Here is a 23,748-nt window from a genome sequence, read left to right as displayed (position 1 = left end):
TCATTTCAGATTTTTTTTAATCTTTATTCCCCCAAATTGTGGAGACAGAAAATATAAAACAAACGAGGACCGCAAAAACCGGTGCGGGGTCCGGAGGCTCGAGGGTGGGGTCCAGACGTCCGACTGACCGCACGGGGTCACTGATCCTGCAACGAGAGCACATGTGGGGGTCAGCGGCAGTCAGAGGGGCCAGCACCTGCAAAGCCGTCCATGGGAGGGTCGCCGCTCCCCCCCGCTGGTTTTAATCTAAGAGATTGTTATTTAAGCAGTTGCCAACATTTGACATCATAGCGCACGGGACAGACCCGACAGCGACGATGCAGCGGGCGTCTCAGAGGGCCCCTTTAAGCGTCCCGGGTGGGATGGGGTCCCGCTTCCCAGGCTCCTTTGCTCTAATAGTTTCCACACTGTTCCCCGGCAGCTATTACATAATTAGGCCGTTAGCGGTCCTCGCGCCATTAACCACCACAACACATTTGGAGGTAATTAGGGAGTTAACTGTTCCGGGACCCCGCGTGTTCGGATGGAGGGTCCCTCTCCCAATTGTTCCAATGTTCAGAAATCTGCAATATACCCCCCAAACCCTGCACTCACTGCGAACAGTCAGGTTGTAAAAAAAAACAAAAAAAAACACCTTTATATTTTGCTGTTTTTTGACACTTTCTTATAATATTTAATGCCCTGTATTATGTGTGAGTGAGGCCCCCCAGGGTCAGAGGTCACATGGGGATTTTTCGGAGGGCGGTTCGGCCTGGGAGCCCCCCCCCACTCACTTTGACGAACTTGCCATGCAGAAGGTACGGAGACTGGAAGTCGTTCTGGCAGTTTGAGTACGCCATTCCCAAGCCGATCCCGGAGGAGAACACGATGGGCCACGTCTTTCCTGGAAACAGAGGGGTCTGCGGGTTACTTGGGTGGTCACGTGCAGACAATTAACCCTCGAGGTACAGAGCTTTAATGAGAACTTTTATGGAAAGCTACGATCATAAAACACAACAACAGAAGTGGAGGCGAAATTCACTTTAAAGTTCATTATGCGACGGCGATTCGCTGATCTGCAGCCAGAAGTCTCCTCATTGCAGAGAATCAAAGAGCGTCCCCCCCACCACCACCACAATAAATCTGATCCCCGAGTCACGATTCCGAAAGAGAAAATATTTCAGTTTTTAAAAATAAGAATTTCTGGGTATAAAAAAGGGGAAAAAAAAAAAAAACCTAAATACTTCTCTATACGCTGCCCTGTGGAATTCCTCTGCGCTCCCTCACTCCTGCCATCCTGAACCCTTCTGGGTTATGGCAGCCATGTGTGCACGCCATCAGCTTGTGAGTAGCGGCGATCCAACCTTTGGGGTCCCTAACAATCCTGGGAATTAAGTGGACCGCAGCAGGACCCTATTTAAGAGAAAGGCGCTGGGTATGCTAAATGGGGATCCCGTGATACTCCAATGCTGCATCCCTCAAAGTGTCAGCCATGACTACACCCAACATCCTGATAGGTCTGTGCTGCAAGTCCTAGAGAAATAAAAATATTGTGCCACCACCAGAGGGAGCTCTGGAGCAGCCTGAATACTGGGCAAACACTGACAGTATGCAGCCGCTCCACAGCTCCCCCATTTGGTGACTGTAGACAGGACGCACAGAGTGCAGAACGGAATACCTCGATTCCCCTACGGGACCAGAAACGGAGCTGGGACTTACTTTTAAAGAAAACAACGGAAAATACAATCCCCAGTCCCAGTCCGGCACCTGAGGAAGAGAAAATGGGAGATTTTAGCGTAAAAATAAAAATCAGAAATGACAACATCCATGTACAGACAGAAGAATGATCCATCCAGGTTCACACAACGGGCATGAGGCAGTACCATCCACCCACAATCTGGGGCATCCCAGGCTCCAGCCGTGGACCAGACAGTGGATGACATGTCTAAGAACACACATAAAAGGATGATCCTAATATGCTCCAGTCACATCCAGAGCTGCACACCTGCTGATTTCCAGGTAACAGCTGCGATAGCCAGCTGTGGGCAAACTACAACTTCCAGTATTCCCTTATAGACACAGGATAGGAGGGCATGTTGGGAGTTGTAGTTTCACAAAAGGCGAAATGTTGCAGGTCGCTGATCCCTGCACTAACCATTAGATTACATATAGACACAAGCAGGAAACAGCCAAATTGTGAGTGCAGCTCTGGAGGTGACAGCAGTACAAGATGGGATGTATTAGAAATGAGCACAAGGTAAGTAAAAAAAAAAGTATTTAAATACTGGACGGCAGAATTGTGACTACAGCTCTGGAGTAGGAGACCAGGTATACTAGAAACAAGCACAAGATTCGTTTTTACACCACTGGTCGGCAGAATTATGAATGCAGCTGTGGAGTAGGAGACCAGGAATACTAGAAAACGAGCCCAAGGAGAGGTTTTAGATGCTGTACAGTAGAATTGTGAATTCAGCTCTGGGGGGAAACTAGATAGAAACAAAAGATTAGTTTTTAGACAGGTTGGCAGAATTGTGAATGCAGCTCTGGAGTAGGTAACCAGATATAACCAGTAGATATACCAGAAGTGAGCACAAGGTGAGCAATTTAGTCTACAGTAGAATGGTGAATGCAGCTCTGGAGGCAACTAGATATAGTAGACATGAGCACAATGTATGTATTTAGATACTGCACAGCAGAATTGGGAATTCAGCTCTGGAGGCAACTAGATATAGTAGAAATGAGCACAAGGTAAGTATTTAGATAATGGACAGCAGAATTGTGCATGCAGCTCTGGAGGGGAGGGGAGTACAATGCCAGCTATATGACAGTGAATAAAGCAGCAGGTATTCGGGTAGAGGGGCGTCTCTGGTGGCACAAGGGTTAAGCAGCAGCCGTGACGCGGGGGCTGCTGGCACCTGATCCCGCTGCAGCTGTTTCCACTAAGAAGTGGCACCTCCAGGACCGCCGCGCTCATAACAATAAAACATGAAAGGCTTATCTTATAATAAAAGTGGAGCAAGAGGCCTAACAGGAGAGACTTTCCAGAGAGGGCCTGCAGGCGGCGGGGCGGGGGGCACCAGAACCGCGCCATTTACACCTTCTCTGTGACCGCTTCAAACGCTTAATTGAAAAAACAGGCAGGCGCTGCCTCATTTACTTCTCGCCATTAACCAGCCACATGCCAGGAGCCCCCTTGCCAATGAGATTAATGGTGGACGTGATGGGGTCTGGATGGAATTTCAGCGCTCGCATGTGGTGGACGCGGGCGGGGGGAGAGGGGCGACGCCTCATTTCAGGCTCTTAAAGTCTAAACCCCTTGCACGAGAAGTCCGCCAGATCAATCCCGCAGCCCATCAATCTCCAAGACTGATGGGCGCAAGAAGCGGCGGTCACAGGTTACCGACGTGGCAGCCGCTGACATCTGCCACCGCAGCGCCCGCAGGGGTTGACAACCACATCACTGTGAGTGGGGACAGGGATATGGGCGGCAAAAAGTCAGACGTGTGGGGACAAAGACACGGGCGGTGAAAAACCATAAACGTGTGTGGGGACAAGGACACGGGCATCAAAAAGTCACAGACGTGTGTGGGGACAGGGACACGGGTGGGGAAAAATCAGACGTGTGTGGGGAAAGGAAAACAGGTGGCGAAAAATCAGACGCGTGGGGATTAACAGTGCCTGTCTAGTCCGATGCCGCAGAGAAGCAAATGTGCCCCCAAATTACTGATAACGTTATTGGAAACTTATGGGAACATTGTCAAAACATGCCGCATCAGAACTGGACCACGGGGCGTTGGAAGATGGCTGCCTGGTCTGCAGAGTCCTGCATTACGTCATACACCTGAAGAAGGCTGCAAGCAGCCGAAACGTGTTGTGCATATAGTTCTTATCAGTTTGAATAAAAAATTTTTTTTACCTACAAGCAACCTGAAATTTCTGCACCTTGATTTCTCTCGGTGGCAAATACAGCGCCATTCCCTGGTCCTCCTGTCTGGTCCCGTCATCTACCTGCGGGTAGAGATGGCAGCAGGGTGCACGAGGAAGACAAAACCTACGAGAGAACACCCATGGGGTAAAGAAACTGATGGGACAGGACACCCCCCACTAGGACCCCTCACTCCATAAGAGCAGGGCGACCCCATGGGGTGTCACCTGCTTCACCGATCACCTGGACCCCATCGCAGTTATAGAACATTTCTATAAGAGTTCTGCGCCTCGCAGTGAATGATCTGGCATTCGCCGCGGCCCCATTTGCCAAATAAAGAGTAATAGTGTCTCATATTTTCCTGTTTCTAGGGTTTCTGCCCGTCCTCTCATGTCCTCGATTATGTGCAACTCGACACGAGCTCCACAAATATCGACGCTCGGCTTCTAGCAACAAGCACAGTCCCATCTGAGAAATGAAAAGAGCAGCCCCCTGGATGTCCTAACAGCATTCCACGACGGGGAGCGAGGTCTGCAGGCAGGTTTATGGGGGGAAAGAGGAACGGGTCTGGGGATGCAGAAGTCCAACACCCATGTGTGTAGGATGGGGAGCAGGGTCCGGATAGACCACAGGGAATAAGCAACAGGCGTAGTGGAACCACAAGTCTCAGCCTGCACACTGAGCTCAGCTGCATGCCCAACTCCTGTGGATTAGATCCAGTGCATTACAGCTGCAGCTCACTGCAATTTCCGTCCGTGTCTGCGGCTCATTTGCCAACAGTCATGGCGCTTTTTCAGACACGTTGCAGCACCGCTTGGTGGCACTACTACATACTCAGGGACTTCTGAGTGGCACTACTACATAGCAGGCAAGATGTCTCACCGTCCGGTCCACGTAACCCACCACCTGATTTACTAAAAATAAAGAGGCGGCAGGGTAACATTAGCCGAGTGTCCATAACACGCAGCAAGAACAGAGCGAGCTACTCGTCGTTCCACGCGGGGGCCAGGCAGGACGTTCTGCTCCGCCGGACCGGCCAGGATCACCAGGGATGTTTATTTGCCTTTGCAGCGAACAGTTCAGAAATCCTCTTGCGGTTCCAAGAGCGACATAGTCTGCCAGCTCGCCGGGGCTCAAAATACAGGACGGCTTCAACAGGGGCTGCGGCGAAACACCAGAGCCGAAGTGCAGCTGGGCAAACGTCAGGCCACTCAGGGAGAAACGATTCATATCTAACCGGTTGACTACTGCCTCCATTAGGCCGTGAAAGGGTCAATATCCCAAATAAGGGGCCAATAACCAATTATGGCCAATATCCAGCTTTACCAGAGTCCTGACTGGCAGTCACACGCTTACGGGTAAACGCCATCTTCTTTGGCAAAGTCACGGTTAAAGGTCTTACAATTCTCCGTTAGGAACCTGTTTATATGGCAAATGTCTGAATATTGGGGAATTGCACATTTAGGCAATTCCCTCACATAGAAGGATATAAGCCGCCTTCCTTTTTACCGGGCCTCCTATAGGTGACGGAGCCTCTTCCATTTCTGTCTGACCAGGATTTCAGGGTCCTTCCATTTCTTTCTGACCAGGATTTCGGGGTCTTGCAGAGGTTAAAAGAAAGAAATCTGCTCCGTGTGGAGCCGTGATGTCCGTGGGCAGGATCTCCGCTGAGGGGCTCCATCACCCCCTGCCTGAAGAGGATTAAACACGGCGGCCTTGTCCCCATCAGTCTTTTGCAAAACTTCAAACGCCGCCATCCCCGATCCTGCAGAGGATTAGATAAACTATATGAACAGCTTGCTCCATCCTATCCGCGCCGCCGCACCTTTAAACAACACAGGGGGAATATTGTGAAACCCACAGAAATGAGTACATGGCAGCAGATAATCCGTGTGGTCTGTGCGCGGCCACGCGAGACGGCGCTGCGGAGGCCGGTCAGAGACGAGGCTGAGACTTCGTCACGGCAAGTGAATGCAACCGGGCGCAAGAATGAAAGCGGGTAAGGTGTGCGGTCACCAGGACAGAACGTCGCGTCAACGGGTGGTGACAACTTTTGGGATCTCTGCAATCTGAAGGCTGCAGCACTGATTCAGAGCTGCGCTCCTTGCACAGCGGCGCCGCAGAAAGATGGAGCAAAACCTCATTCATGTGAGCAGTCCGGTGCCCAGAGGTAGGAGGGGGAAAAAAAAAGTGACAACCCTATGGGCGCTATTGGGTCATTCCAAAAACGTATTGATATTCTCCGCCCACTTTTCTTAATGGTGAGGGTCAAACTGCAGGGACCCCCACTAATCCCAACAATGGGGTTGTTAGAGAGTACACAACCATCGCTCATTCCTGCAGGATAATACAGAGCCCCCCTACTTGGGAACAGAGGGGATCTCAGTAGGCGGACCCCCATACTACAGAAACGTATTCCCTGTTCTGGGGGGGGGGGGGGCTATCCTTCAGTGCTATGAATAACCCTTTATTTGCTATCTGCAGCCAAACACAGGTCTCCATGTCATGAACCAGGTGGATCAGGATGATGAACTCAAGTCTGGTCTTTCCCATCGGTGAGGCCTCCTTGAACAGATTATCATCCACCATAATAATCAATTATGAGGGGAAATCGTTAAAAAGCACATCCAAGAAATCTGTGGGGCCGTGAAAGCGCACAAAGTGCAAGGAAGAAAGTGCCATGCCGTCCATAAAGCATGGTGGTGGAGGTAGTGAAGTACCAGAGTAGGCCGGGGGGGCAAAGAAAACGCAGAAAAAGACAGAAAAATCCTGGAGGAAAACTTGCAGCAGTTCACAAGAGCATGAACACGTCGCTGAGGAACGTCTAGGTCTGGACCTGCAGCCGACCACCAGTAGCAGGACCTACTACAGGGATCCACTTATCACCACTTGTCGGGGGGGTTGATCTGTTTTGCAAACCCGACATAGACCTCTCTACAGACAAGGGGTGTGAATAGCTAATTACAGGGAGCCTTTCTATGCTCGATGACCCAATATAGGACGTTTCTGTCCGTATTCCCTGACAATGATTCCAAGCTGCTGGCGATTCAGCGAGCGATTAAGTCTCGGCACAGAGATTTAATAATGATTACGACGAGCCACTAATCCCATTTTCGCTCTCGTGTACACAGATCTGGAGCCAGTCCGGGAAAACAATGGTAAACAGCGGCCAGGCCGGCTGCAGCTGCCGCACCTGGAGCCACGCCATACTCCGTGACAATGGCGTCATATTCAGGGCCAAACACATGGAGGTCGCCGGGCTGAACCTGCGATGGGCTCGGATCTGCTGAGAAAGTACAGATCCCACTGATGGGACGGGCATGGTCGTCCGCAGCCTCCGGCTGCAGCATCTGGAATTTATGGGATGAGAGGAGAATTGAAAGCAATGGCAGCCACATGTGTTGTGCAAACCTGGTACACGTGGAAACAGCAGACATCGCCGTGTACCCTGCGGAGGTAAAGTCCCGCCTCTTCTGCTGCAGCACCTCTTTGGAATAACGTGCATGAACAAGGCAATGAAGACCGTTATTAAGAGGTTACTGGAGACTATTGGCCCCATACAAACGACAGGACCAACCTCAACGCTGACTGTCTTATTCCGATGGCTACAAATGTCGCCACTTCTCATTTAGCACAGAGAATGTGGCAAATTCCTTTAATCTGGCATCAACGGGAACAGAAGGGCACCAGATTACTATCAACATCTCAGCCATGAAAAGCTTGGTTTAGTTATATGTGCCAGATTATCAGACGCTCCAGATTACAGGAATCCCACAGATCGTGGAGCCGCCGGCCGTAAGCGACGCGGGCAGAGGAGCCGCCGGCCGTACGCGACGCGGGCAGAGGAGCCGCCGGCCGTAAGCAAGTAGAGGTGATGGGTACAAATAGGAAAAATAAAAGAAAAAAAAACTTTTTTAAAAGGATTTTACTTTTTTTGTGGGTGCAGGACAAGTGCAGGAAAACACCGGCGGTGCCAACCGCCACAGCTCAGCTCCGGAGACGCCCAGCCCTTGTCAGGAAAAGGGGTTTAATCTGAGTCAAGAAACTATTACAGAGCGCAATGGCTGCGCAAACTTAGTCCATTGCCCTGGGACAGTGTCAACAGCGCTTCCCGCTACACCCCTTCACCGCCAGGGAAGACACTGAGTGCACAGCCCCTTTAAGAGAACATGACCGCCCGGGGCTCTTTTCAGGCATTGCGTTACAGAGCGGAGCAGACATTTTGGCAGAACACAAAGTAAGGACCATATCAAAGAATAAAAAATAAAATTGTCCGGATTCTGAGCCAGGATAACTGAATGGGACTGCACTGAATATAGGGGACATCCAGGAGGAACCAGATCTGGAGGAGTCAGGGGTGCAGATTGTTTTTCAATTCTCAGATAGATAAAGAAACTATTAGTCTGTTTGCTCACGGAGTCCAGAAGTTTATCAGGGGGGCACTACTCAATCATGGGGGGGGGGGGGGGTACATTTTTCTTCTGTTTAAGAACATGAGCAAGTGTTCGAAACAAACAAGGAATTTAGGACCCTACCTGAAAAGACCCCAGAAAAGAGAATTACTTACTCCATTGTGCCATTTCTTGCAGGGTTTCCATGTGGCCGCCATTTTCTTTTATCGTGTTTAAAGGGTTGCTCTGGAAAGTAAAAATTAGCCCTATTGATAATGTTAGTGATAACTTACAGATTAGACGAGGCCCAACCAAAGGGACCCCATAAGTCGAGGAAATGCCCCCTCAGAACTGTGCTGGGACCAGATGCGAATGACTGGAGTGTGGTGCATAACACAGTCCTAGGATCACTGGGGGTCTGACCGCGGGGGCTCTGTGGTTACATCTTGTAATGTTGGGAATATCCCTTTAAATTCATCCTTTTTGTTTCCCATTCCTGACTTTGGTTCAAAAACCAGCACCAAAAGCTACAGTGGAGTTTTTCCAAAAAGCACAGAGTGTGTGAAGCCGGCCTAACGGGATTTTTGAACCGTCCAGGACACCGGAGATTGTTGTTTCGTGGTCAGAGGAGTCACCCACAGCCGGGGCGTGGAGCGCGGCAGGGAATGTGCACGTATCAGCCTCAGATTAACACCTCACTATCAGCGAGTACAGCCTGCCAGGAAAATGCCGGGGCGAGGCGAGGAAGGATTTATCCAATATTATTCCCCATTATCAGGAAAATATTTTGTTGGAAGCCGTCCACGGATCGCTCTGCCCGGACATGATAGTTATGAAAAGTATTTTATGATGAATGTCGGTAAGGGGGGGGAACCTTTTAATAATAATCTTTATTTTTATATAGCGCTAACATATTCCGCAGCGCTTTACAGTTTGCACACATTATCATCACTGTCCCCGATGGAGCTCACAATCTAAATTTTATACTGAGGGGTCCTGACAATCATCACCGAAGAGCGGCACTGATCACCACCCGAACCCAGAGGAAAATTACCTTATTCCCTTATGTATCTCTGTATACAGGGAGCTCCCTCTAGTGGTGGCTGCAGACGGGATCATCATGTATCTCTGTATACAGGGAGCTCCCCCTAAGGGTGACTGCAGACAGGATCATATCATGTATCTCTATATACAGGGAGCTCCCCCTAGTGGTGACTGCAGACAGGAGCTTATGTATCTCTGTATACAGGGAACTCCCCCTAGTGGTGGCTGCAGACAGGATCTTTTCATGTATCTCTGTATACAGGGAGCTCACCCCTAGTGGTGGCTGCAGACAGGCAGAAGGGACTAACAGAACAGAGTTGGAGGTGGTTGGTGGGAATTAAAGAGGGGGTTCTTTTCTTTTGGATACCCCTTTAAGCCACCTTGCTTTATTTGGACAGATCCATAGTAATGTCTCTAGTCGCACCAAAAGCTGCAAAAAACACAATTCTGCTGCTTGCTGCAAGGTTCTAATCGGTCCAGAATACACTTAACCCCTGATGTGCCATCTGTTTATGCAAAACCCGATTTGCAGCAGCCCCAGACTCCATACGGGTCGAGGGAAGCTGTGGCAGTTTTGAATGCAGCTTTGGAGGTGACTTGAGTAGGAGGCCCGCAGCCAGCTGTTCTCGTGTCAGCTTACTCCAAGCTAATTCACAGGGCCAGAATGAAAAAGGAGAGAGAGAGAAAAAAAAAAAAAAAAAAGGCTTTTAATGTTCTATGAAATGGAAAAAATACTCTTTCGCCTCAGAGTACAATACTCCAGCACATTGGCACGCCGGCACAAAACTGCCCACTCTGTGCCAAGCTCTATTTTTCCATTTAATAAGTTTCATCTCACCTCCGAAGGCTTCCTGTGGAAGGGAAGTGTGCCGGGCCTGCTGGCGGGGGTCTGTTAACTGTTCTGTAACGCACGGGGATACGGCTGCTCGGGAGTGGATTTGCTCCATATGGGGAGGGAGGCCCTTGGGGCTTTGGGTATGTGTGTGGGCGCCATGTGCGGGGCACACAACTAGTATATTGTAAAGCGCAGATCCTCCACCCATACACCACCACAGCTCATGTACGCCTCCTAGTGCTGGTGCAAAAGGTGCACTACAGATACAAGCAAAACAAAAAGTCAGAAAATTACATAAAAGGATGAAAGTGAGGCGTAAATGCGACTCCAAAACGAGGAAACTGCAACGATCAGGACCTCTGAAGCGGACACCGACATCTCGGGATTGCAAATACTGCGATATTTAAAAAAAAAAGAAAAAAAAAAAAAAAAAAAGAGCTCAATGGTGGCGAACGAGCGGCAGCTGCACTGCTGGAAAATTGAGGGGGAAAATAATTGTGACTCACGAGAAGCAATTAAAGGGAGGATGTCACAAATAGACAGCAATAGATCTCAGTAAACAGGACGTCTCCTTGTGGTTTGTGGGAATCCGCCGATCTGCAAACACATTCAGAATTATGTTGTCATATGGTGGGTGGGGGGCGGCCAGGACACAGTGAGGAGCCCTGGGAACGGCACCCGGCACTGCCCCTACGGGGGAGGATTGGGCTTATCGCACGGAGCTATAAAGGCACGTCCACAAGGTGTGGATTTGTGTGAGGACGATGCTGGAGAATTAACCTTGTGCATTGCATCCAGAAAGCGACACCGACGGCTGTGTGTGCAAAACTCTCCATTCAGTAATGTGGGTGCTCTGATATCTGCAGAGTCGCAGCATGCTGCAATATCTGGAAAGTCCCTTGTACGCAAGACAACCTAGATAGAAATGATTGCTGGCGAAGGAACCTGCATCAATGGGACTTGTATGGGAATAACCCTTTAACCAGGTATATTTACAGGGATTTTATTATATCCTTCCAGTAAATAGGCAGGAGCGGGAAAATGACCGACTGATAGAGGAGCGCAAGAAAGGTCCGTGTGCCAGGAAGTTCATTTCTTGCCTTTTATAAGGTGTCAGAAGCAGAGACCTTTGAAAGCCGCTATAAGCTGTGGGGCCACAGGTCTAAAAGTTTTCAGAGTTATTAAGCTGCCAATTCTGTCAAATTCCATGCAGCTGTTTTTCCGGAATCAGCGCACAAAGAAAGGTCTTAATTCTGGCAAAACTGTCCGCTCTTCATGACCATTTATTTCCAAAAATAGGGAAGAAGATTAATGAAACTTTGGAAAATAAATTAGACCTGGAAACACTACAAAGTCTCCTGGAGTCATCCGGATCTGAGCTCTTCCCTGTTACAAGTTACAGGACACAGAAAGAAAAAGAAATAATAAAGCAGATCACTTCCAGAAATCACACATAATAAGATAATGGCACAAAGTCATCAGCACGAGGAAAGAATATAACTACTATAATACTGTCCCCTCTGTACAAGAATATAACTACTATAATACATTCTTGTACAGAGGGCGCAGTATTATAGTAGTTATATTCTTGTACATAGGGGGCAGTATTATAGTAGTTATATTCTTGTACATAGCAGTATTATAGTAGTTACATTCTTGTACAGAGGGCGCAGTAACTAACTACTGTAATACTGCCCCCTATGTACAAGAATATTACTACTATAATACTGCCCCTTATGTACAAGAACATAACTAATATAATACTGCCCCCTCTGTACAAGAATATAACTACTATAATACTGCCCCCTCTGCAAAATAACAACTACTATAATACTGCCCCGGTGTACAATAACATAACTACTATGTACAGGAATATAACTACTAAAATACTGCCCCTATGTACAAGAATATAACTACTATAATACTGCTTCTATATATAAGAATATAACTACTATAATACTGCCCCTATATACAAGAATATAACTACTATAATACTGCCCCCTATATACAAGAATATATCTACTATAATACTGCTCCTATGAACAAGAATATAACTACTATATAAAACTGCTCCCTATGTATAAGAATATAACTGCTAAAATACTGCCCTTATGTACAAGAATATATCTACTATAATACTGCCCCTATGTACAAGAACATAACTACTATAATACTGCTCCCTATGTATAAGAATATAACTACTATAGTACTGCCCCTTGTGTACAAGAATAAAGCCGAGGTGGGTGACACAGTGGCTGTGTACTATAAATCAGTGGGTTTCATAACTCCATAGTCGGCCACATACAGGACATGACTTAAGACTTCTCACAAAAAATGTAGGATGGACAAAGCCATTACAGACCTCTCCTCACATGTCTGCCAGTGGAAACAGTGCACAAGGTGGCCTTCATCATTGCCAAAACAAAATCATCTCATGGAAGGCGTTTCATTCTTTCTGGACCAATAAAGATGACACCTCGGAGCAGCATGGATTCGTACCAGAGAGAGCAGGATGTGTCCTGAGTAGAGTTGAGCGACTTTGGTCGGATCGGGTTTCATGAAACCCGAATGAAACAAAATTTGAGTTGGATAAAACTGGTCCGACTAGGGCAAAAAAAAGTAGGAGTTTCGTCCGAAACCCGACCCCAGTGCAAGTCAATGGGAAATAAGTCGGCATTGAGCGGATGACATTCATCCACTCAATGCCGACTTTTATTTCCCATTGACTTGCACTGGGGTCGGGTTTCGGACGAAACTCCGACTTTTTTTTGCACTAGTCGGACCAGTTTCATCAGACTCAAATTTTGTTTCATTCGGGTTTCACGAAACCCGATCCGACCAAAGTCGCTCAACTCTAGTCCTGAGCATCTAGGATTAAGATGTTCTCTGCACTTGGGGTTGTATCATTGTCAGCCTGGAGGGAAATACATAAAAGACTTCCTACTAAAACCATTCATGTAATCTACTACTACTTCCTACTAAATCCCGTCGGAATCCGGTGGAAGTGCTTTTTGACGAGCATTAAAGACACAAAATCGTATCTATCCCTCTTGTGTTTTGCCACGGATATGAGGTGACCACCTCGTACCGGACGCCACGGGTATGAGGTGACCACCTCGTACCGGACGCCACGGGTATGAGGTGACCACCTCGTACCGGACGCCACGGGTATGAGGTGACCACCTCGTACCGGACGCCACGGGTATGAGGTGACCACCTCGTACCGGACGCCACGGGTATGAGGTGACCACCTCGTACCGGACGCCACAGGTATAAGGTGACCACCTCGTACCGGACGCCACAGGTATGAGGACAACTCAATATTGTGTACACAAAGCAGTTTGTGCCTTGTCTAATGCTTCAGTCACTTCCAGAGCTGCTTATGCCCTGGAAAGGATCTCCAAGACACACCACAGTGGAAGCATACAATGGATGGATGGTGAAGAATCTGTGATAAACTGGGAGATATGAACTAATAAACCAAGGATAATTTTGAATGCAGCTCTGGATGCAAATGGAATAAAATTCTACAAATCCAAGAATGGACTGCGAATCCTGTAACTGGCTCGCCAGTTGGGCGCTCGCTCCAACAAGCGGTGACTCTAATCCGGACGCACCACAACGCTTTTGACATTAGTGGCTGCGTCTAATACACAGCGGCCCAATCAATCTATGTGGAAATTGTGAGGCCAGAGCTCGCTATGGCCTCTATTTGCACAGCAGTGAGTGGACAGTTGGGTGACATCACTCCCTCCTCCACATTTAGAGGGGCGGTGAAAATTTTAGGTATATGCCCAAATTATCCGGACATGACTCACTCCATTTATTACAGGGCTGGCTCCAGAACGCGACTTTGTACTCGGTCCAGTACCTGCGGATATCCACCAACCCCGCTGACATTTATTTTAAAGCCTAGCTCCACTGAAAAACATTGCCTTCACATAAAATGCTGAATTAACCTGCAAAGCTGTCAATTACTCCAATAGTATTCAGAGCGGCATTCACAATTTTGCAAGCTGGCCTTGACAATCAGGCCCCTTACCAAGCAGAAGATATGGCACCGTACTCTGCATGTACACAGGAGCAGCTTTTCTCAGGATAACCACTGATCTTTCCTTCATTTTGTTAAGGGCCATTGTCAAACTTAGCAACCACCCCCAAACACCTAAAAATCTAATGTTCACGAGTGACTTTATACAGAGCAGGAGGTCGGCCCAGGACCAAGCATAACGTAGAATTGCTTCCCATCTTGTATTCACAGCAAAACCCTGATCTCTAATAAATCTGCAGTGACTCATCCCACAGAAATGGCTCACATCTCACTTTAATCAGTGGAGGGAATGGGACGACTTGGCCACTTCTTTGAAATTAATTGAATTTGCCCTTTAATTCCTCACATGGTAAATGTACTTTCTGCAGCAGATACTCCTCAGTGGGAACAAAGCAAGGACGAGGGGCGGAGAGGGAGGATTAGATTAAAACCAAACTTTTCTTGTTTCCCTCAGTGATTCAGCCAAACAAATGAAAAAAAACAAAACTATTGTATAATCCAAATCAGTCCGAGGAGGAAGAAAGCTGAAATCCAGGTCCCCAGACTGAAAACACAGAACGTGGCCAAGACAATACTGAAAATATATTCTAAGAATATATCTACTATAATACTGCACCTATGTATAAGAATATAACTACTATAATACTGTCCCCTATATACAAGAATATAACTACTATAATACTGCCCCTATGTACAAGAATATAACTACTATAATACTGCACCTATGTATAAGAATATAACTACTATAACACTGCTGCTATGTACAAGAATATAACTACTATAATACTGCCCCTATGTACAAGAATATAACTACTATAATACTGCCCCTATATACAAGGATATAACTACTATAATACTGCCCCTATGTACAAGAATATAACTACTATAATACTGCCCCCTATATACAAGAATATAACTACTATAATACTGCCCTTATGTACAAGAATATAACTACTATAATACTGCCCCTATATGCAAGGATATAACTACTATAATACTGCCCCTATGTACAAGAATATAACTACTATAATACTGCCCCTATTTACAAGAATATAACTACTGTAATACTGCTCCCATGTACAAGAATATAGCTACTATAATACTGCCCCTATATACAAGAATATAGCTACTATAATACTGCCCCCTATGTACAAGAATATAACTACTATAATACTGTCCACTATATACAAGAATATAACTACTATATTACTGCCCCCTATGTACAAGAATATAACTACTATAATACTGCCCCCTATGTACAAGAATATAACTACTATAATACTACTCCTATGTACAAGAATATAACTACTATAATACTACTCCTATGTACAAGAATATTATGGGCAGCACGGTGGCTCAGTGGTTAGCGCTGGGGTCCTGGGTTCAAATCCCACCAAGGACAACATCTGCAAGGAGTTTGTATGTTCTCCCCGTGTTTGCGTGGGTTTCCTCCGGGTACTCCGGTTTCCTCCCACACTCCAAAGACATACTGATAGGGAATTTAGATTGTGAGCCCCATCGGGGACAGTGATGATAATGTGTGAAAACTGTAAAGCGCTGCGGAATATGTTAGCGCTATATAAAAATAAAGATTTATTATTAACTACTATAATACTACTCCTATGTACAATAATTTAGCTACTATAATACTGCCCCTATGTACAAGAATATAACTACTATAATGCCCCTATGTACAAGAATAGAACTACTATAATACTGTAGCCTATATACAAGAATATATGTACAAGAATATAACTACTATAATACTGCCCCCTATGTACAAGAATATAACTACTATAATACTGCCCCCTATGTACAAGAATATAACTACTATAATACTGCCCCCTATGTACAAGAACTACTATAATACTGCCCCCTATGTACAAGAATATAACTACTATAATACTGCCCCCTATGTACAAGAATATAACTACTATAATACTGCCCTTATATACAAGAATATAACTACTATAATACTGCCCCTATGTACAAGAATATAACTACTGTAATACTGCTCCCATGTACAAGAATATAGCTACTATAATACTGCCCCTATATACAAGAATATATGTACAAGAATATAACTACTATAATACTGCCCCCTATGTACAAGAATATAACTACTATAATACTGTCCCCTATATACAAGAATATATGTTCAAGAATATAACTATAATACTGCCCCCTATGTACAAGAATATAACTACTATAATACTGCCCCCTATGTACAAGAATACAAGAATTGTATAACTACTATAATACTACTATGTACAAGAATATAACTACTATAATACTGCCCCCTATGTACAAGAATATAACTACTATAATACTACTCCTATGTACAAGATTATAGCTACTATAATACTGCCCCTATGTACAAGAATATAACTACTATAATACTGCTGCTATGTACAAGAATAACTACTATAATACTGTAGCCTATATACAAGAATATATGTACAAGAATATAACTACTATAATACTGCCCCCTATGTACAAGAATATAACTACTATAATACTGCCCCCATTGTACAAGAATATAACTACTATAATACTGCCCCCATGTACAAGAATATACCTACTATAATACTGCCCCCTATGTACAAGAATATAACTACTATAATACTGCCCCCCATGTACAAGAATATAACTACTATAATACTGCTCCTATGTACAACATAACTACTATAATACTGTCCCCTATATACAAGAATATAAAATACTGTCCCCTATGTACAAGAATATAACTACTATAATACTGCCCCCTATGTACAAGAATATAACTACTATAATACTGTAGCCTATATACAAGAATATATGTACAAGAATATAACTACTATAATACTGCCCCCTATGTACAAGAATATAACTACTATAATACTGCCCCCTATGTACAAGAATATAACTACTATAATACTGCCCCCTATGTACAAGAACTACTATAATACTGCCCCCTATGTACAAGAATATAACTACTATAATACTGCCCCCTATGTACAAGAATATAACTACTATAATACTGCCCTTATATACAAGAATATAACTACTATAATACTGCCCCTATGTACAAGAATATAACTACTGTAATACTGCTCCCATGTACAAGAATATAGCTACTATAATACTGCCCCTATATACAAGAATATATGTACAAGAATATAACTACTATAATACTGCCCCCTATGTACAAGAATATAACTACTATAATACTGTCCCCTATATACAAGAATATATGTTCAAGAATATAACTATAATACTGCCCCCTATGTACAAGAATATAACTACTATAATACTGCCCCCTATGTACAAGAATATAACTACTATAATACTCCTATGTACAAGAATATAACTACTATAATACTACTCCTATGTACAAGATTATAGCTACTATAATACTGCCCCTATGTACAAGAATATAACTATTATAATACTGCCCCTATGTACAAGAATATAACTACTATAATACTGCTCCTATGTACAAGAATAACTACTATAATACTGTAGCCTATATACAAGAATATATGTACAAGAATATAACTACTATAATACTGCCCCCTATGTACAAGAATATAACTACTATAATACTGCCCCCATTGTACAAGAATATAACTACTATAATACTGCCCCCATGTACAAGAATATGACTACTATAATACTGCCCCCATGTACAAGAATATAACTACTATAATACTGCCCCCTATGTACAAGAATATAACTACTATAATACTGCCCCCTATGTACAAGAATATAACTACTATAATACTGCTCCTATGTACAAGAATATAACTACTATAATACTGTCCCCTATATACAAGAATATAAAATACTGTCCCCTATGTACAAGAATATAACTACTAGAATACTGCCTCCTTAGAAATGACCTTGAAGACATTGGCCAGGAACCCGGCTCTCCTTAGTATGAGAACAGCTGACATCCAGGTGACCGGTCAGTACAATCACGCAGGATCCGCTGTTCCCGGGACGTTTGTTAGTAAATCAGGGTTATAATGAAGCAGTAATTGTTATTCACTTGTCAGCGATGTGCAGCTGTTTGGCAGTGGACGGAGGAGCAGTTATATTTGGATTATTCTACACAAAAATAGCTGAGGAATGAGAGCGCTCATTTACCCTTTCATGGCCTGGATGGAGAAAACCAGATACACAGCTGCATAGCCCACAACAGGTCCAACGGGTTAAACACAAGTTGTGGAAAAAAAAAAAAAAAAAAGCAAAAACATCTGGAGAAGCGGCAGATGAGCACAAAGGAGTGCAGGCGCAAGAAGTATGGCTGCCGCATAGAGGGGCAACTACACTAAGAAAAAAAAAGTCACAATGTGGAGAAAGAGGCCGCTGACCTGTCAGGACAGTACTGGAATGCACTGTGACCGTCGTCTCCACCTCTACTACCTTTAGAAAACTTTACAAACTTTCAAAAAGTTGGAAAAATTTGTGTAAATCAGAAAAAGTTTCATCCCAGCTTCCTCCAGGTCGTGATGAGGATTGCGACACGTTTACAAAGGAAAGTAACGTGGTGTCAGAAACGTGTCACAACAAACCCCGCGGAAGTCATGCGGAATCTGCCGGAACGACGCAGCTTTGGAGAAATGTGGCGCTTATTTCTGTTACACTCACAATCCGTCTACTTGCCGTCACTGTTAGAAACAAATCTACAGACCGAATACGTGTCACAGCTGAGTGCGTGTTACCATTGTGTCACGTCTGCGGAGGACGGCAACCCGCAGCACCTGGAGACCCGCAGCACAGCATCTGGCGACCCGCAGCACCCGGAGACCCGCAGCACAGCATCTGGCGACCCGCAGCACCCGGAGACCCGCAGCACAGCATCTGGCGACCCGCAGCACCCGGCGACCCGCAGCACAGCATCTGGCGACCCGCAGCACCCGGCGACCCGCAGCACCCGGCAGAGTTTTCTCGCAATCTCCCAGCAGGAGTGATGTCCTCTGCTCTACTCTATTAGGAACAAGGGACTAAAACTTTCTAACAATCTGAAATCTGCAGCAAAACTCACATTGTGCAAGATTGATGGCAGAAATAGGAATGTCAGAGATCTGCCCCGATAACATGGCTTGTACTGAGCTCCTGTATACAAGTCAGCTGCCCTCTCTGGTTTTAGGTCTCGCTTGTCATATTGTCCTGTGCAGATCCTCTCCAGTCCCGTAATTTGGAGACCAGGAAATGAGACGTATGGAAAAGCTGACGACTTATCTCAGGAAGACTGTGCCATGATGAGGAGACATCAGCGCGGAGCAATGTGCTCCAGCAATTACAGCCGGCACGCAATCACCTACAGGGTTTACAGTCCCGTGGGTTTCGCAATGCCTGCTGCCTCACCTATAACAAACGCGCCCTCTGTTTCCCATTTGAGGATGGAGTACATAAAGGGAAAGTGCATTACTATAAGACCTGATAAGAATATTAGAGAGAAATTTGTGTTTTATTAACAGGAGCGGCTCGTAGATATAAGGATCACTGGGAAAATGGAGTGACCACCCACACTATTACATTACTGATCCGGAGTTAACTCCAGTATTGTACCTCAGAGCTGCACTCATTATTTTGCTGGTGCAGTCACTGTATAGGGGAGTTGGGTCAAAAATTTAGGTAGCAAATCAAAATACACCAAATACAATGTATAACAACTAATGATAAAGTGCCAAAAAATGAACATAAGGGTTAGTACAATACCGTGAAATCAGAAAAGAAATAATGTACACAAGAACCAATCATAATAAAAAGTACAACATTTTATTGACAAAAAGAGCCAAAAAGACAGACAAGGTAATTAAAAAGTGGGAAACCAAAATGTTGGCACCAAAACCCCTCATATGTTATGCAGAGGTTGTACATAAAGATTAATAAACTAACACACTCCACAGGATAATGCATCCAAGAAGGAGCCAAAAATTCCTAGTGAAAACAACTTTTCTCCTAAACGCACCAGCACCCATCAGAGGAAACCTTTGTACTATCTTTATTTTTTCATTGTGGACCTTCACACTCCTATAGGAGAAATGTTTTCACAAGGAATTTTTGGCTCCTTCTTGGATGCATTATCCTGTGGAGTGTGTTAGTTTATTAATATTTATGTACAACATGTGGGGGGGTTTGGTGCCAACATTTTGGTTTCCCACTTTTTAATTACCTTGTCTGTCTTTTGGTCAATAAAATTTTGCACTTTTTATTACGACTGGTTCTTGTGTACATTTTTTTCTTTTCTGGTGCAGTTACTGTGTACGTACATTACATTACTGATCTTGAGTTACATCCTGTATTATACCCCAGAGCTGCACTCACTATTCTGCTGGTGCAGTCACTGTGTACATACATTATATTACTAATCCTGAGTTACATCCTGTATTATACCCCAGAGCTGCACTGACTATTCTGCTGGTGCAGTCACTGTGTACATACATTATATTACTAATCCTGAGTTACATCCTGTATTATACCCCAGAGCTGCACTCACTATTCTGCTGGTGCAGTCACTGTGTACATACATTATATTACTAATCCTGAGTTACATCCTGTATTATACCCCAGAGCTGCGCTCACTATTCTGCTGGTGGAGTCAGTGTGTACATACATTACTGATCCTGAGTTATATCCAGTATTATACTCCAGAGCTGCACTCACTATTCTGCTGGTGCAGTCACTGTGCACATACATTACATTACTGATCCTGAGTTACATCCTGTATTATATTATAAAGCTGCACTCACTATTCTGCTGGTGCTGTAACTGTGTACATATAGTGCCTTGTGAAAGTATTCGGCCCCCTAGAACTTTTCAAACTTTTTCCACATAACATGCTTCAAACATAATGATACCAAATGTAAATTTTTGGTGAAGAATCAACAAGTGGGACACAATTGTGAAGTTGAATGAAATTTATTGGTTATTTTAAATTTTTGTGGAAAGTCAAAAACTGAAAAGTGGGGCTTGCAATATTATTCAGCACCTTTACTTTCAGTGCAGAAAACTCACTCCAGAAGTTCATTGTGGATCTCTGAATATTCCAATGTTGTCCTAAATGACTAATGATGATAAATATAATCCACCTGTGTGTAATCAAGTCTCCGTATAAATGAACCTGCTCTGTCATAGTCTCAGGGTTCTGTTTGATGCACAGAGAGCATCATGAAAACCAAGGAACACAACAGGCAGGTCCGTGATACTGTTGTGGAGAAGTTTAAAGCCGGATTTGGATACAAAATAATTTCCAAAACTTTAAACATCCCGAGGAGCACTATGCAAGTGATCATATTGAAATGGAAGGAGTATCATACCACTGCAAATCTACCAAGACCCGGCCGTCCCTCTAAACTTTCATCTCAAACAAAGAGAAGACTGATCAGAGATGCAACCAAGAGGCCCATGATCACTCTGGATGAGCTGCAGAGCTCTACAGCTGAGGTGGGACAGTCTGTCCATAGGACAGACAACAATCAGTCATACACTGCACAAATCTGGCCTTTAAGGAAGAGTGGCAAGTGTAGAAAATAAAATTAGACTTACCGGTAATTCGGTTTCTAGGAACCTTCCACGACAGTCACCTTGGAGGTGGTCTCCCTGTCCTAATGGGGGACAGGAAACACAAAGAAGTTAAATAACCCTCCCCTTCCTGCTACCTCCAGTGTTTTTTCTGGACATACTAGCATGAATAGTTACCGCCAAAGTGCAGGAATCATCCCATAAAGGTATTTAGATAGGGAGGGAAATTAGTTCTGTTGTGGAAGGTTCCTAGAAACCGAATTACCGGTAAGTCTAATTCTATTTTCTACAGTCACCTTCCACGACGGTCACCTTGGAGTTATACCAACACTAATTTTTTACGGAGGGACCACGGCTTGCAGAACGCGTCTGCCAAATGTTAGATCCCTATTAAAATTCAGTCTGTAGTGTCTGCTAAAGGTGTGTACAGAGGACCAGGTGGCATCTCTGCATATCTGCTCCGATGACGCGTGCCCTCTTGCTGCCCATGATGTAGCGACTGATCGAGTGGAGTGGGCCTTTAGCATCTTGGGAGGAGAGAGATCTCTTGATGAATATGTCAGGGAGATGGACTGCTTGATCCAACTTGCTATTGTGTTTTTTGCCGCCGTCTTTCCCTTATTACGTCCTGAATATTGAATAAACAGGTTCTGGTCGATTCTCCAATCCTTGGTTAGTTCAAGGTAATGGAGAACCACCCTGCGAACATTAAGGGTGTGGAACTTTTCTTCCTTTGTATTAGAAGGATTTGGACAAAATGAGGGCAACACAATATCCTGACCTCTATGGAAGTCTGACACCACTTTGGGCATAAAGGAGGGGTCTAGGCGCAGTACTATACTGTCCGAGTTGATCAGGAGGTAGGGTTCTTGTACCAATAGGGCCTGTAATTCCCCTACTCGTCTAGCCATGGTGATTGCTACGAGAAAGACTGTTTTGAGTGTGAGGATCCTTAATGAAATTTCTGACGGGCTCAAAAGGGAACTGTGTTAGGCTATTCGGCACTATATTAAGATACTAGGGGGGAACCCGATTAGGGAGTGTAGGCCGAATTCTGCTTGCAGCGGTCATGAATCGTTTAACCCAACGGTGTCTGGCTAGGTCCTGGTCAAAAAAAGAACTAAGGGCAGATACTTGTACCTTTAGTGTGCTTGAAGAAAGTCCTAGCTCTAACCCTTTTTGTAGGAAATCTAGGACTTGGGCAATATTGGGATGGAAGGGGTCAGGGACCTTAGGAAGACACCAGGAAGAGAATTTCCTCCATATTTTGCCGTATATGGCATTTGTTACCGGCTTTCTACTTTTTTGAAGGGTCCGGATTACTTCATCCAATAGCCTTTTGGCCTTCAGAATGTTGGCCTCAATAACCAAGCTACTAGACTCAATTTGCTGGGGTTTGGGTGCAGTAAGGGCCCCTGGAAAAGGAGGTCGTTTTTTGGGGGTAGAAGCAAGGGACCTTCCAGGGCCATGTCCAACAGAGCGCTGTACCAGCTTCGTCCTGGCCACATTGGAGCCACCAGGATTGTCGTGACCATGTCTGACCGGATTTTCTGCAGCGTTATTGCCAGCATAGGGATCGGTGGAAAGGCGTAGGCCAGCCTGAATACCCATGGATGGGCGAACGCCTCCGTCCCCCGGGCTCCGTATGTGGGACCGAGGGAGAAATAGGTTGTTGTTCTTGCATTTTGAGCATTCGCAAATAGGGAGATCCAGAAGTCGACCTCCCCATCTCGAGGTCAGAGACTGGAAGACCTCCTGATACAGACACCACTCTCTCGGATGGACGTCCTTCCTGCTTAGGAAGTCCGCCTGGATGTTTTCCGACCCCTTCAGGTGTACTGCAGAGATGGATAATAGGTGCTTTTCTGCCCAGAGGAAAATTCTTGTTGCCACTGTCTTCAGACTGGCATACTTCGTGCCCCCCCCTGGTGTCTGAGATATGCTACCGTGGTTACGTTGTCGGAGTAGATCCGAACGTGATGGTTCTGGATAAGGGATGAAGCGGCTTTTA

At 45.1% G+C, this 23,748-nt stretch overlaps 1 protein-coding gene across 3 annotated transcripts in view; it reads right to left on the bottom strand.

Moving 5' to 3' along the window:
* Nucleotides 1-23,748, bottom strand: part of MICOS10 (mitochondrial contact site and cristae organizing system subunit 10) — a 90,633-nt gene continuing 66,885 nt past the window's right edge. For 2 of the 3 annotated variants that reach the window (XM_073570332.1, XM_073570335.1), the window contains 3 exons: nucleotides 1,699-1,746; nucleotides 774-883; nucleotides 1-146 (listed from right to left, as the gene is read on the bottom strand). In XM_073570332.1, the coding sequence (XP_073426433.1) occupies nucleotides 17-146; nucleotides 774-883; nucleotides 1,699-1,746 (288 nt within the window). In that variant the 3' untranslated portion in view covers nucleotides 1-16. Of the gene's footprint in view, nucleotides 147-773; nucleotides 884-1,698; nucleotides 1,747-21,761; nucleotides 21,821-23,748 lie in introns of all 3 variants that reach the window. The other variant, XM_073570334.1, reaches the window with a different exon arrangement.

The sequence above is a fragment of the Dendrobates tinctorius genome, unplaced genomic scaffold (genome assembly GCF_039654945.1).
Source record: "Dendrobates tinctorius isolate UK_male_01 unplaced genomic scaffold, ASM3965494v1 ptg000028l, whole genome shotgun sequence".
NCBI classification, from domain to species: Eukaryota; Metazoa; Chordata; class Amphibia; order Anura; family Dendrobatidae; genus Dendrobates; species Dendrobates tinctorius.
The sequence above is the reverse complement of the archived record's forward strand: the minus strand, read 5'-3'. Positions and strand labels throughout refer to the sequence as shown.